The sequence below is a fragment of the Silurus aristotelis genome (assembly GCF_946808225.1).
Source record: "Silurus aristotelis genome assembly, chromosome: 14".
Classification (NCBI taxonomy): domain Eukaryota; kingdom Metazoa; phylum Chordata; class Actinopteri; order Siluriformes; family Siluridae; genus Silurus; species Silurus aristotelis.
In genome coordinates, this window is record NC_139587.1 from 27528572 (window position 1) to 27544909 (window position 16338).

Genomic DNA, 16338 nt, shown 5'->3' on the forward strand with positions numbered 1-16338 from the left:
TAAATGTCCAAAGAAGACCACAAAGCACATCCTCCAGTACAGATAAACCATTAAACCATCCATCAAGTCAGACAAACTTGTTGTCCGGTTTTTATTTATGACCTGGAGGTCAATACAGTGCAGGATTTCTGCTGAGCAGACTGTTCTGCTATTGTACACTTAAACTGATGCTCGAGTTATTACAGGGTCACTCAGGAGACACACATCCGTCCCCTGTCCATCAACACGGCACTGATTTAGGGTTCCACATCCACAGTCGATAACATGGTTAAATATATTGTTCTTACAGTTATTCAGATTGGCAGTGGACATGCAGAAGCTGTACATCAGGATCAATAAAGTGCTCAAGACCTGCTCAAGAAACCTGGAGTAAAATCCATACATTCTGAACACAGGGAGAACATGCCAACCTGGGAAACCCTGGAGATCTGAAGCAGTGATGCTTACCTAAAACATTTTTTTTTTTTACCACAACTAAACTCACTCATGCTATTTCACAAAATTTCAACTCATCTCCCAAAGGTTTACGTTGAGACTTCTAAAGCAGGAGATCTTCCACCCCAACCCATATAAAGCAGATCTTCATTGAGCTGGCTTTGTGCACAGGGGCATTGTCAGTTCACATAAAGGGGAAATTTCATGCTACAGCATCCAAAGTCGTCCAATATTATCATGTGTCTCCAAGAAGAACCACATATGTATGGTGTCATGTGTTCCTACAGTGTATGTTTATATTGTATACAAGATGGTATCAAAAAATTTCCAAACTAATGGTGTAACTGTTGCTATTCTGACCCACAGACAGCAAGTTTTGTATGAAACTGGGCAAATCTGCTGCAACGAGTCGTTCGAGGTGTTTCGAGTGGTACAGGCACTTCAGGAGCAGAAGATCTTTGCTGGAAGACAACGAGAGATCTGGAAGACCTTCAACGAGCTCTACCCCTTAAAGCATTCGGCTACTTGTGCATGATGATCATCGGTTAACAATACACATGAAACTTACTTCTGCAGCCACCCTACTTTCCAAAAATGGAAATGAAGGTCAGCATTTTGACAGTCACGAATCTTAGAAAGTGCTTGACACCTTCGAAAATGAATCTTACAGGAGGAAGGAGTGGCAGGAATGCTGGGAGCACTGTATCGCTGTGCAGGGGACTATTTTAAAGGAAATAGTGTGGAAACATAGATAAATAAAGTACTTTCTTGTAAAAAGAGTTTTTTTTTGTGTTTACTCCTGGTGCATATATATATATATATGTGTGTGTGTGTGTGTGTGTGTGTGTGTGTGTGTGTGTGTGTGTGTTTGTGTATATACCTAGTTTTGTTCAATAAATTCCATGCTAATGAGACCTGGAATGTTGTATGGATTAGAGACAGTGGCATTAAGTAGAAGACAGGAGGTGGAGCTGGAGGTAGCAGAGCTGAAGATGTTGAGATGTTCATTGGGAGTGACGACGATGGACAGGATTAGAAATGAGTTTATTGGAGGGACAGCGCATGTAGGATGTTTTGGAGACAAGGTGAGGGAGGCGAGATTAAGATGGTTTGGACATGTGCAGAGGAGGGACATGGGGTATATCAGTAGGAGAATGCTGAGGATGGAGACACCAGGAAGGAGGAAAAGAGGAAGACCAAGGAGGAGGTTTATGGATGTGGTGAGGGAAGACATGCAGGTAGTTGGTGTGAAAGAGGCAGATGTAGAGGACAGGGGGGTATGGAGACGGATGATCCGCTGTGGCGCCCCCTAATGGGAGCAGCCGAAAGAAGAAGAATTATACCTTATATTCTGTATGATGGGAGTGTAGTTCAATAATATTGCCACTAGATGGCATAGCAACAGTGTCCTTAAAAATATCTGCCCTTGAATAGCGTAATATTGGTCTAAATAGTACAATTGTGGAAGAAAAGCATGGCAAACAAATCAGGAAAAGCAAATCTGCCCAAATATTTGTGAAATGTGAGCCGTTTACCGGAAAACAGGTGCCACTGCGAAGCTGAATGAGTCAATCATGCTTGCTGAGTGTGTCATACACACACACACACACACACACACACACACACACACACACACACACACACACACACACACACACACACACACACACAGGGTTAGTTCATTACCAAGTTTCAGAGTCAGCTTGGCAAAGTGACCTTTTCTTTCTCTCTTTTTTCCCTCCATCTTGTTTCGCAACCGGATCTTCACTGTCCAAAAGCATGATGGGCATCATTACCACGAACACTATATTATTATGTTACAACAAAACGACAAAAAAAAAAAAAAAAAAGCTTGTGTTTAAGACACTGACTGTCTTTTTTAGGTTGGAAATTAAAAATACACATGACAAGATAATTCATTCAGTGTCCATTTTTATTCTATTCTATTTATCCAATTCTACTCCATTTTGCTGCATCTTGTGGATGAAGTTGCAGTAAACACATGGACATTGAGAGAGATGGATATCTACATGTCTAGATATGACCTCAGGACATTTACCTCTATTGACACAATACTTATAAGACACTTGAATACAGTAATTGTGGGTGATACAGAAAAAAAATGTACAGAGGTATGGGTGTACTTACATGTAAGCAACATAGGGTACTATAGATTGCACTTACATCTGATCAATCATGTTGAAATGCCCTCTATGTTGTGTCCTTTCACTGGCAAAAAAGTGATGGAATGCCCTCCAGAGTCCTCTTCCAGTGCAATAAACATAATAAAATGCCCCAAAGGCTTTCTCTATGTGTGTAGATGTGATGCAATGCCCGATTGACTGCCATTCAAACAGAAAAACATGATGAAATGCCCTCTAGGCTGCTGCAAGTGCCTTCTAGGATGTCCTTACTACCAGTCAATTGTGATGAAATGCCCTTCACAGTGCTCTTCCATTGCCAACAAGGTAATAAAACGCACCACAAGCATTTGCTACGTGATTAAATGTGATTGCCCTAATGGCTGCTCTTCTATCAGGAACAATAATAAACGCTCTCTCGGTTGCTGTAAAGTAAACATGGTTTAAAGTGCCTTCCAGGGTGCACTTACTAATTGGCAATAATAATGAAATACCCATCACCCTGCTCGTTTGGCAAAAGCATAATAAAATGCCTCACAGGCTTCCTCTATGTGTGTAGATGTGATGAAGTGCCATAAAGGCTGCCCCTTCTAATTTTATTTAGTTCTCCAGAGCGCTCTACTATTGGCAAAAACACAATGAAATGCCCCAAAAGCTTTCTCTATGTGTGTAGATGTGATCAAATGCCCTATTGGCTGCCATTCAATCAGTAAAACATGATGAAATGCCCTCTAGGGTGCTGGAGGTAAACATATATGGGCTGAAGTGCCTTCTAGGGTGCCTTTACTAGTTGGCAATAGTAATGAAATGCCCATCACCCTGTTCTTCTATTGGCAAAAGCGTAATGAAATGCCTCAAAGGCTTTCTCTATGTGTGTAGATGTGATGAAGTGCCATAATGGCTGCTTCATCAAACAAACTAAATAAAAAACATTCCCCCTTTTGTTTTTATTTTTATTTTAAGAAGTGCCTTCTAGGGTGTGCTTGGCAACTGATGAAATGCTCTCCACAGTTCCTGTGTAATAGGTGAAAAAGTGCTCTCTAGGTATTGGGGGTGTGATATTATTATTATTATTATTATTATTATTATTATTATTATTATTATTATTATTATTATTATTATTATTATTATTATTATTATTATTGAAACCACGCCCTCTGCGACCAATCAGCGTGCCGGTCTGCCGATGACGTCTCAAAACTCCGAGTCCACCTGAAGCTTCGCGCACCATCACTGCAGCCGTTCACACACACATACACACACACACGCGCGCGGCACTGCGCGAGCCGCCCTTACAGTCTTAACGGTTTGCACGCGTACAGTGTATGTGACATCCTAAGCGCGTGCGGAGTTTGTACCGGTATCGCGGTAGTCAGAAAATCTTCTGGACAGTGTGTTTGTGATGTTTCTTTGGTTTTTTTTTTTTTCTTGTTCCGAAGCTGATAAACGAGACCCAGAGAAACTTTTCTCTTCTTTCCCCCCTGACCGGCAGCTCGGTGCTGAGAGGCGCGCGCGCGTGTCCCTTACCGGATTAAGTGAAGATGTGATTTTGTATATTTAATTTTTCCGGATTTCTATTCTATCCACGACAGTGAGGACACCTGTGAACAGGTAAGGGTGTGTTTATTTAATGTGCATAATGTTTGAAAAAATGTTTAAGAACGAAATGTTTTGTAGAAAAAAAAAAACCCATAAAACAAAAAAATATTATAATTATTTTCTAAAGTGTCCCGTTTTACAATAACAATCCAGAGACACGTCAATCTCAATTCCCCGACGTTCAAATCAAAAATCGACTCAAAAAATCTAGTGCACGTCAAATCAATGCAATTCGATATGACCGATTTAACCGCGATATATTTTAGTGCGATACAAAAGTCACGGTGTCACGGTATTTCTTTCTCATGAGTTATTGTGAACACTGCATTGTTACTCAGAATACTCCCAATTCCAGCACGTTACACAAAATGAAATATATGTATAAAAATAGCTGCACCTATTATTTTTTTCTCTGTATATCATTTTTGTAAACATTGTATATAGTAGGAGTATGAATACGGTTCTTTTCGTTAATCCCTTCAGTATATTCCGAGCAATTTGTCCATCTTAAAAAAAAAAAAAAAAAAAGGAAGGGTTTGGTCGTTGCAGCAATTGCGATACCCATCTTGCAATTAATTAGCCCACAATACTTGATGCGTTTATATTCAGCTGCTGATTTGATGTTACAATTGTTGTTTCCATGATTGTCACTTAAAATTTTTTTTTTAATAAATAAATAAGTTGTGTATCCTGGTGTTAATGCCACTAACCGCAAAGGCATTTTAAAACCAGTTCAAACCAGATATTAATTGTGTCTGAATTACTGATTAACACACGTTGGCTTCCAGTGAAAGAAGAAAAAAAGTTCCTCATGTCCAGAAGGCCGTTCGACTTGTTTGTCCTTTTTGGCGCGGCGCCGATAAGCCCAGTCAGCCCTCTTCAATGACCTTGATGGCAGGAGGCAACACGAGAAGCTTTCCGTGTCTTCCTACGCCTCTCGGTCTACAGAGCAGCGCTCCATAATGAAAAGCGCCTCAGCCGACTAAAAAAGATAAATCACCTCTTCAGTGAGTCTGCAGCCTGGTCAGCCTTAATTGAGTTTATCAACCGCTCCCTCGAGGGTTGTCTAAAGTTAGCCCCGGTTCTTGCGGGCGCTTTTTTCCGCTGCACTGATTCATCCTCCTGCTGCTACACCAACCACATAAGTGTTGTGTAGATGTTCCGAACTCGTTTGCTCGTTATGTTAACAGCGGTTAGTGGTGAACTGCTGGCGTTTTTTTCATTTTTTTTTTCTTTGATGTTGCCGCCTTGTTTTGATCGTTACTCCTCGTTTTAAAATAGTAGCTTGTGATTCCGGGGCTTTCGTGGATCTTAGGAATTACACAGAACTGGGAATTTTCTAATGTGATATAGGAATATTTAAATATATATATTTATGACATTCAGCAGACACTTTTATCCAGAGATACTTATAACAGAGACGTTGCAGGTTCAGGGCCCTGCTCGAGGGTCCAGCAGTGGCTGCTTGGTGGTGCTGGGATTTGAATATTATGACCTTATAATTCAGAATCCAATGTCTTTACCACTAAGATCCCACCTTATACTAAAATAAAGTATGGATCCATCCTGATCGAACATTGACTGCATGGTGATATCCATCTGAAGTTCTTTCACCAGGTGGTCCATAAAAGCTTTTAAAATTTTTGGGTGGTTACACAGTATATGATTATAAATGTGGGGAGGTGGTACCTCAGTGGTTCAGATGTTGGACTTCTGTTTAAAAGTTTGCAAATTCAAATCTCAGCACCATTTAGCTCCAATTGTTGGGCCCTTGAGCAAGGCCCTTAACCCTAAACTGCTCAGTTGTATGAATGAGATAATTGTAAGTCTGGATAAAGACGTCTGCTAAATGGTGTACTTTTTAAAATAAAAAAGTATACAGTAGTATTAAACTGTTCACGCTTAATTACAATCTGACATCTGCTCCTTTGCCTTTCAGACCAGCAAAATGAGAATAACTCCTCCCAATGGGGTATACATTCTTCTCATTCTTCAGACGTTGTGGTTGGGAATATTTGGCCAGTGCAAGGAACCGAGTGAAAGCTCCAAACTCAATCTATCCGTGACGTACGACCTCCGTCGCTTTGTCTCCAACACAACTGTGCAAAAGCTTCTGGTTTTCAACGGAAGCGTATACGTCGCCGCTAACAACGTCCTCTACGCCCTGTCCGCCAACCTCGAGAAAGTTCATGACTACGAAACCGGACCTGCGAAAAACAGCTCCCAATGCAGCAGCTGCCAACCCCTTAATGCTACCAACACCAGCATGGCCCTGATAATGGAGACCTACTATGACCCCGAGCTGTTCGTCTGCGGTCCGATGGAAAACGGCATCTGTCACCGGCACGTGCTGGAGGACGGTCGGCTAGACGTCGGCGTACAGAGCATCGGTTCTCATGAAAATGACGACAGCGGCTACATCGCCGGTCCAGCCGGAACCCAGATTGTGAGTGTGGAAGTCGGGAGAGTCGTGAGGTTCTTTGTTGCTAATTCGGAACCACTCGATCCGTCTTTATCTCCATCTCCACTTCACCACACCATCTCTGTACGAAAGATGTGGGACACCCAGGATCGCTTCGAGTACGTTTCCGAGCAGTCGTACATGGACCTAAAGCCAGCGCTGCGTGGGAATTATCCTCTGCACTACGTCTATTCCTTCCACAGTGGCTTGTACGTGTACTTCCTCACCGTCCAGCGAGAAAGCAGCACCTCCAGAGCATTCCACACGCGAATTGTTCGGATCTGCTCCTCCGACCTGGAGCTTCAACACTATGTGGAAATGCCCTTTGAGTGCATTTACTCAGAGAAAGGAAGACGCAAACGTTCAACACAAACGGTGTTCAACGTTCTTCAGGCAGCTCACGTAGCCCAAACTGGAAGCAATCTGCGCAGGGAGATGGGCTTCAAAGAAGGAGAAGATGTGCTCTTTGCAGCATTCGCCAAGAGCAAGCCGAACTCCCCCGAGCCCACGGTGAGCTCCACGGTCTGCGTTATCTCCATCGCCGAAATCAACAACTTCTTCAAGGACTTCATGAGGCAGGCCTACACCAAGCCACTCTACCACTTAACCGGAGCCAAAATGAAGTCCTACAACCAGGTGAGTTTTTAATTCTCTTAAATTTTTGGAATAAAAGTATGAAATCATGAGCATGGGGGTTCACCAGACAAGAACTGCTGCAAAAAAAGTCACAGCTGGATCTCCCTCATGCAAAGGTACAGTGAAGAACATTTACACACTAGATAGGAGTGTTGTTATAATTTCCTCTTTGGCCAAGGGACCTCAAATGAACATTTTGTGGAGGTGGTAACTCAGTGGCTAAGGCTCTGGGTTGCTGATTAGATTGTCAGAGGTTCAAGCCCGAATATCGCCAAACTGCCACTCTTGGGCAAGTCCCTTAATCCTTAGTGTCCAGAGACACTGTCTTGCCCCAGCTTCTTAACAATGCTGCGATATCCGAAGGAAAACTTTCACTCTGCTGTAATGTACCAAAGTAACAAAGCTAATTTGTCTCCAATGGTGATACTCTTCATGATTCGTTTCTCCATATCCAAAATACAAGTTTGTGGACACCTGACTATAGGTTTTTGCTTCTTTTTGAGCATCCCATCCCACATTGAGTCCCCATTCACTGTTATAATAATCTCCGCTCTTCTGGGAAGATGTTCCACTAGATTTTGTGGAGATTTGTGCTCATTCAAGCTACAAGGGTGATAGTAAAGGTGATGTAGGTTGAGGTGAGGGGGCCTGGGGTGGGGTCAGCGTGCAAACCCAAAGTGGTTCAATAGGGTTTAAAGCTCTATAGCAGGAGATCTTCCACTCCAACCCATGTAAAGCAGATCTTCATGCAGCACAGTTCATGGTACCAGTTTGGTGTCCTAATGCTTTAGTGCTTATAGTGTATTTCGGTGTGCTTTCATGTATCTTGCTTTGTTCTATTGTTCCTCCTTTTGCTCCTTTTCCGATTTGCTGTTTTGTTTTGCTAATGTATGAGGAGTTCATGCATCTGGCTCATTATTAGCATGATGTTGATCTGTAAAATCTATTTAAACAATATTAATGTGTTATTCACTTCACTGCTCATTATGTTATAATGTCATAATATATATATATATATATATATATATATATATATATATATATATATATATATATATATATATATATATATATATATATATACTGATATGTATATGAGTCACTGAACATGTAATAAGCTTGCACGAGGAAGATCAGACATTCTTTCACTTGCCCATGGCTTCATTTTCTCTCTTACGTCTATAAATCACCGAGCTGCCTTTAAGGCTCTCTTATCCATCAGCACAGATTGGATCAATCGCTAAATTACAGGTGATCAATAACGCCATGAATTTAACCACAAGGAACCTGTCGATATACACACATGCCTTCCCAGAGCAGAACACGGTTATGCAAGCGAGTCACTTCACACATACATGTAAGGGCAAAAGTATAGGGACACCTGAGTATAAGATAAGAGCTTGTTACGGTTTTCCGCTTTGGTCAAGTGTCTCCAGACGGACTTTTCACACACGGTGAGACTTGGCATTTTGGTTTTTTTCCATGCTCAGGGGTATTGTCATGCTGGAACATGTTTGTGTCTGCTAGTTCTCGTGAAAAGAAAATTTCATTCCAGCGCATCCAAAGACGTCCAATACAATTGGGTGCCTCGAGGTTTGTGATAACAGTTTAGGGAAGAACCACATATGGTTGGAAAAGTCACGTGAGCAGGATAAGAAAATCCCACACATTATCAGACAAGGAAAGCCAGTAAATTGTTTTATATTGTTGTTTTTACTACACTGCTGTAAAATTCTTGAATCTAAGAATCCCTGAATCTGTCAGAAACAATTTATTCTGGAAAACGCTGGAATTCGATTGTTACACCACGAGTGGATTTTCTCTAATGGAGATAAAAGGTGTCTCCAGTGTCTTTTTATACACCTACTACTTTTCTTCTTTAATGCCAATTTGTAAAAAAAGAATGTTTATCCACTACTCAGTTACTCTTCGTCCTGTTTGCTCCACCTCAGCTCTGTTTGCGAAGAGGTTTCTTCAAGCTCTTTGAACCGTGGGTGACTTGTAAATCCATCTTGACTATCTTATCTGGATCTCCGTGAAAAGCCCGAGACCTGAAACACCCCAAAATGTGTTCTTTGTGTGTCTTCCGGTTTCTGAGCGATTCTTTTATACAGACTTCGAGCAAATTTTTCCTTCTGTTCAGTTCTGTTCTTTTTCTCGTCTGTTACACTTCCTCATTAACGTACCACTTTTTTTCAACGAGTCCAATCTGTCTAATCTGTCACGTCAGAAAACCCTGTTCAGGCTCCTTAAATATTTTTGTTCCACATATCTCCTGCTCTAAACATCCCTCCGCTCGACTGATATCGCTTCTCTTAACGGCGATGTAGCAGGGCCAAATTCGCTTTTAATGACCCCAGATAAGTGCTTTTACACCAGAGATTACCCCTAACAGAAGATACAAACGGATATGGACCCTGTCCTGCGATGTTACTGTTTAAAGAAGTGGAAACACCTTTACTGTTCTGTTTAAGGAGCAGATAAATTCTTGGTGCCATCAGTTGGGTTTATAACACCGTTCCTGGCAGATGTTGCTCAGGTACTCATTTTCTTATCGACTCCTTATCAGAGCGGTATGTACAAACCCCCCCTTAGCTTTAAACCCAATATACGGCATAGAAGCATGATGTTGTTTTGGTTCAATTCAATTTGATTCCTTTCAATTCGGTTCAATTTAATTCCATTCGATTCAATAACATTTTAGTTCAATTCAAGTTATCTCTGGATAACTCTGGATAACTCAAGATGTGTAGAGCATTTTTGGGGCAAATTTTTTCGACGTATTGCCTTCGCTCGAATAGTAACTTCGAAAAACGTCCGTTTCGCAAAAAGAAAACGTTCACGTTAAGGAGAAGACGAGCCTCCTAAAATGATGGACTGTGCCGTTTGCCATTGCTGAGCAAAACTCATTACGCAGTAATGAAAAAAGAAGTATTGTGACTGTAAAAACAAGCGAAGTGCAGCACTATGTTTTATGTGACTTATCAGTACAGCGTACGCACATAATTAACTAACTGACGTTAAAAGTCTGAACGAATATCGGATTAGGATTGATCATCGGAAAAAGGCCGCCAGATTGCTTTTAAATCCAATCCGAAACCCCATTGATTATAGTTTGTAATAGAATTCCAGCGGAGGGAGTCCTGATCGACGGACGCTTTAATTCTACCCACGCTTACAAAACCGACGCTTCGGGACGATCGATTTTACGTCGCTCAAAGGAACGACAATCTCCCACAGTAGATGTCTGGGATATAAATAACCCACGTCATTCACACTACTTTTCAAAAAAAGTACATTTTCTATTGATTTATTATGCAAATGGAAAATTGCTAATATATATATAAAAACATGTTTTTTAATGTGAAACTGTTCTGTATGAGTAGCAGGACAGGAGGACTTTTAGCCACACCCACAAAACTCCATAAAAGGTGACAAAATGGCAATTGCTTTAATGCATGTGTGAAATTTATATGAAGTTGATTTAAACCTGTATTGTGCAAAACCACATTTCTAAATGATAGTCAATGTTTATATGAAGTAAAATCCGCTATTAGTCGACTTCTGATTAAAACTAAAGAGTCTTTGGAGATATGAAGGAAGACTATAGGTGTGTGTTTGTGTGTGTGTGTGTGTGTGTGTGTGTGTGTGTGTGTGTGTGTGTGTGTGTTCTTTAATTAATCTTTTACACGGTTAACAATTTGCACGTCATTATAAGATACGTACGTGCCCTGAGTGCACCACATGTTTCTGCGACAGTTTCTTTTATGAATAAATACATTTGTAGGAGCTCAAACAGTTGGTAAACACTGAGTTCGATAAGAGAGAGGGTTGTTCGGAGTAATTAGGACCTGGCACGTACACGCCGGGGAACGAGCCGCAGCCTGCTGGTGCTTGGTCATGTTCGTGTTTGTACAAAGTGGCAAAACTGTGTGTCGTGCATAGGTCAGGGCTCGGCAATGGGGAGGTTTCCGTGCTCGCTCGTTCTTACAGAGGAACAAATATCATTGTAGGGGGAAAAAAGGCACCGTGCCTGTTGTGTCCTGCCTGCTCGCTCTTCATTCTTCCCGCTATCGTGTCCTCATGGCTGAGTGCGAGACCGTGAACGCAGATGCAAGTGCAGGAATGTTACAAGAGCTGCCTCGCAATTATACCCTGAAGTCTGCGGAGCCGGTCTGAGTCTCACACACACACACACACACACACACACACACACACACACACACACACACACACACACACACACACACACACACACACACACACACACACACACACAGTGGTGTCCAACGGTCTGAACAGGTGGATGTTCTGTATGCAGCTGCATGTTTACACTTTCGCTCTGCCCCTGCGTGACTGTCGAACATCAAGGTGCCAGGAGGAGTCTCAGGTGCAGGACATCGCATTTTCAATCTCTCTCACACACACACACACACACACACACACACACACACACACACACACACACACACACACACACACTGCACCTGTCCCATATGACATTCTGTTGCCTGACAGACACAACAGTTTAACAACCAGAGAACAGATCAAACACTCTGCAGCTCTGAATCTGACTTTTTAATGATTTTCTACAAAATTCCCCTCCCCACCCTCCACATTCAACAGCTACATGCTAACAGCCGGCACCAGCACCGGTCCGTGGGCCAATTGGTACCGGGCCGCACAGAAAGAATAGATAACTTACATTATTTCCGTTTTATTTATTATCTGCTTCTGAATGATGTTTTATTTTGAAAAATTCCCAGATTGTCTTCTCCACATCTGTCTATGACTCACTCTTGATGCATGTCATGATGCCTCGGTCACATGTCTTACCTCCATCCACTAACTTCTTAAAGGGGCTGCTCCGGCCGCTAACACATAATACATTACCGCTAAATTCAAACCCCCAAGCGAGCAAAATGAACAAACAACAACACAGTGGCTTCACGTTTATTATTACATTTTAAAAAAATACCAGTTTTTATGGTTGTATAATTTTATTTTGTTGTATTTATCCGCCACACCTTAAAGGCCGGTCAGTGAAAATATTGTCCCACATTAAACCGGTCCGTGGCGCAAAAAAGGTTTTGGGACCACTGTGTTACATGATCTTACGAACAGGATGCAGGCTAACTAGCTTCTTTATGTTATGCTTCCACACTATGACACTTAGCATTGTTTTGGCCCAACAATAGCAGTGTTTCGCCCCAACAATTAGTTTTAAACATGCCAGCTTTCACATAACTCATGATTTTATCTGAACTCTACCATGTGCATGGCCTTACAGACACCTGTGATTGGCTAGTGCTAAACTGCTTCTCAAGATCCCCCTTTCAGCCGGCGGGGATGGCTAATTCTGGAAGTGCAGGCTTTGGAATAGTATTTTGGACCGACAAAAAATCTTTTCAAAAAAAGTTTCACAGTTTCTTACATGATTTTACTTTTGTTTGTTGCTGTACTATGCAAGCTAACTATCTCTGATATGTTATTCTTATACATTATGTCACCAAGCAGTGTTTTACCTCAACAATTTTCGCTGTTTATCATCCTTTCATTGGTGTGCATTATTAAATATTAGAATTTTAATTGTTCACAGAATATTTTATGCATTCTGTATATATATAGTATACGTTTCAAAGCATATATCAGTATTTGTGTGTGTGTCTGTGTGTGTGTGTGTTTGTGTAGTGAGGAGACTCGAGGTCCTATAAACCAGATAAGGGCCAACCATAAACCTGCACGGATGCAGCCTGTCATTTGTTTTCTTTATGCTTATAACGTTCTCCTTCGGCATGCTGTTGCAGTCACGTCAAGTTGTTTATTTACATCTATCCACCCCCCCCCCCATCTCTCCCGTCTCTCCCTCCCTTTCTCTCAATCTATCTCTCGCTATCGTCTTTTCTGCTGCCTTCCAGCACTGGATTCCTGTCAGCTCTGCGTAAGGCTTAATTCAGGTACATGCGTAAGCTGTCAAGTCGACCTGATGAGTAACTCGGCCCGCGGGCATGTGCGCTAATCCGTCCCGTTCGTTCGCCGTGACTCGCACTTCCTCGGTTTTTTTTTGCTCCCCACTGGTAATTTCCTGCTTTCCTAAATTGTTTCATCAAAGCTTGTTGTTTTCTCCTCGGTTATGCGTCGGTAGCTTTGTTGCGTTTCACCTCCTGACACTGACACACGCCTTGCACATATTATTCAGTAACTACTACGAATGACTCACTGACACTGGGGGTGTTGGATTGGAGGAATGTTTAAAAAGCTAACTGAGATCGCAGAAACCTAGCGAAGCCTCACATGAAATCATCGGGTTTAACTTGAATTGATTATTTTTGTTCGTACATTCAGCCCTGTATCAGAAGGAATGATGTTCTGGCTCACAATGGGCCTGTTCGATCCTGCGTGAACTGCCTCTGCGCCGACTGTTATCACAGGCCCATCTCATGCAATGCAAACAGCAAATACGAGCTTATCTGAGCCGATCCTGCTCGCTCTTTTCACCACCAAGTCACTCAGCTCTCAATCCAACTTAAACCTCAGCTAGTTTATTCACCTGCTGAAAGGAGAGCACGCTTTACCTGACACCACCATTCAGGGCTTTAGCGGAGCATGAAAAGATCCTGTTTGGTCAACTGATCAAGGGAACAGTAGAGTTATTTAACATGTAAATACACTCCGAGTTCTTCTACTGTTCCTCTACGATTTCATGGTGGTCTGGATGAACCAGAATAAAGGTCACGCAGCAAGCAAACAGTTACAAAAAAAATCCACTGCAGTTATCAACAGTTTATTAATAGTTTAGTCAAATGTCTGCACTCGTTCCACCAAAGACGTTTTACGACTCATTGGTTATTCAGTAAATATACTCAAGGAATTCAAGGCAACTTCTAACTGCTCGGTGGTTAAAAAAATCATACCTCAAAATGAAAATTGAGATCATCAGCATGTAGCTTTTACCTGCCACTTCCTTCATGGCAGAATATCTGTGAACAATGTAAATGTGGATACTTTTAGATGTGAGTATAAATCAGCTTTTATTTGTCCCATGTACTTTACAGCACAAGGAAATTCTTCTTCACATATACCAAAAATTTAAGGAAGCTGTGGTCAGAGCCAAGATACAGCCCTCCTGGAGGTTAAGGGCCTTCCTTAAGGGCCCACGAGTGGTACCTTGGGGATACGTGGGCTCGAACCCCTGACCTTCTGTTGGTAGCCGTAATCCAGAACCTTAACTACTGAGCTACTACCTCCATGTACTAATGGGAAGATCTCGTTCATCAGAATAAACAAATTTGTCAATAAAATAGATTTTATTGACAGTATAACTGAATAGTGTATAATGGAGTCACGTGACAAAAAAAGATATAGCATCTATAGCATAGCATCTTCGGGAGTCACATGATAAAATAACGAACGACTTACATTTTAACCTCATATTTATCGCACCGGAGCTCTGCTATGTTTAATAGTTACTCTTGCTGTTTCACAGTTGATGTTCATTGGTCCGTTAATAATGACATTTCATTCTTTTGTATACTGTGTATGCGGAAGAATGACAATAAACCTTGAGTTGAGTTGAGTCTTGAGTTGAGAAGATTTGAGAGATGAACTACTCGATTCTGTCTCCTGTACATAACCTCCGGAGATTTTGTGACGCTTTGCTTGTGCGTGTCTAGCAGGAAATTAACGAATCGCTCTTTGAGACGACTCATGAGTCACATTAAAGACTCGTTTAAAATGATTGTTCATGAACGTCCCATTACAACCCATCATACAAAGACGGTATTTCTAACAGCTGGCAGCTAATCACTAACTCAGTTATTACTCACGTTAGCAAGCAATCTTGCTGCTTTGAAGATCACTAGAGCATGAACAGCAGTAACAGCCACTCAGATGTTTATCTGTGAAGGACCAGTTATTAAAACACTTTCATCAAGGCGTCCGTGTTTTTCATTTTTAATTTGTTTTTATTTGGGTTTCGAGCCTCTCAAGGTGAGACATGATCTGCATGACACAAAGAAAGCAGCATTATACAGTACCTACAACCTTATGCTGCAAATACTCTCAAGCTTCCGATTTTAATTCTGGTTTCTCTCAAGGTTTCTACCTTAATTTAAACTCAGGAAGCTTTACCTCGCTAATTTTCTCATCAACATCCAAATCTGCTTTGTGACTTTATTTGGTTTTAAGGCATAGGAAGTGGTTAAGAGTTTGATAGGTTATGAGTTTCACTCAAACCACCAAGCTATCACTACTGGGTCCCTAGAAAAGGCCTTAACCTTCACCCAATGAGATGATCAGAGGTCCCTCATTGTGCAGGTGTCCAACAAATGCTGTAAATGCAGCAAAACAGGATTGTCTTTTTTTCCTCAAACAAACCACATTTTAACGGTTTCTTTATTTTGCACCACTCACTACTAACTAGCTGGATAATTAGATCACGTTAGATCTCCATTTAGATCCGTCACACCCCCATGTCGGCGTAGAACTTCGCAAGAGGATTTAAAAAGACTCGTGTGTTTCTTAACCCTGCTTTCGAAAACAACCCCTAAAAGTAAACCCAGAGCTAAAACCTTTTTCTTTAAATTACTAAGGCATTTAATTCAGGGTGTCGAACCCGAAGCTTGTGCCGAGTCTGGACGTGCGGCGTTGTTTTACAACAGATGTGCTTTTAATAATGCTGTATTTTAAACAGGAATCCCAGAAGACCTCTGAAGGGTGAACAACAACAACAACAAAAAAAACAAACGGATAGATGAGATGCCAGTGGTTTCACGAGTGTGAAAACTCGGCACAATGATCCATTGTTTTCGCTGCGTTTTTGTTCTTCACACGTTACGGCCATGTTTGTTTTCTTTTTACTGCATGGATTCAAAGCGCTTAATAAAATGGCTGGCTGGTGTTTAAAGGGTAAATCATAAAAAAAAAAAAAAAAAAAAAAAAAAAAAAAATATATATATATATATATATATATATATATATATATATATATATATATATATATATATATATATATATATATGAATAAAATAAAAGCCGCCAGCTGTTCACTGTCTCTGTTTCTCGGAG

At 41.3% G+C, this 16338-nt stretch overlaps 1 protein-coding gene across 2 annotated transcripts in view; it reads left to right on the forward strand.

Moving 5' to 3' along the window:
• Positions 1–3790: 3790 nt before the first annotated feature.
• met (MET proto-oncogene, receptor tyrosine kinase) overlaps positions 3791–16338 on the forward strand; it is a 62110-nt gene continuing 49562 nt past the window's right edge. The window contains exons 1-2 of one of the 2 annotated variants that reach the window (XM_083561177.1): positions 3791–4187; positions 6115–7272. In XM_083561177.1, coding sequence (XP_083417303.1) covers positions 6124–7272 — 1149 coding nt within the window. In that variant the 5' untranslated portion in view covers positions 3791–4187; positions 6115–6123. The remainder of the gene's footprint in view (positions 4188–6114; positions 7273–16338) is intronic. The other variant, XM_083561178.1, reaches the window with a different exon arrangement.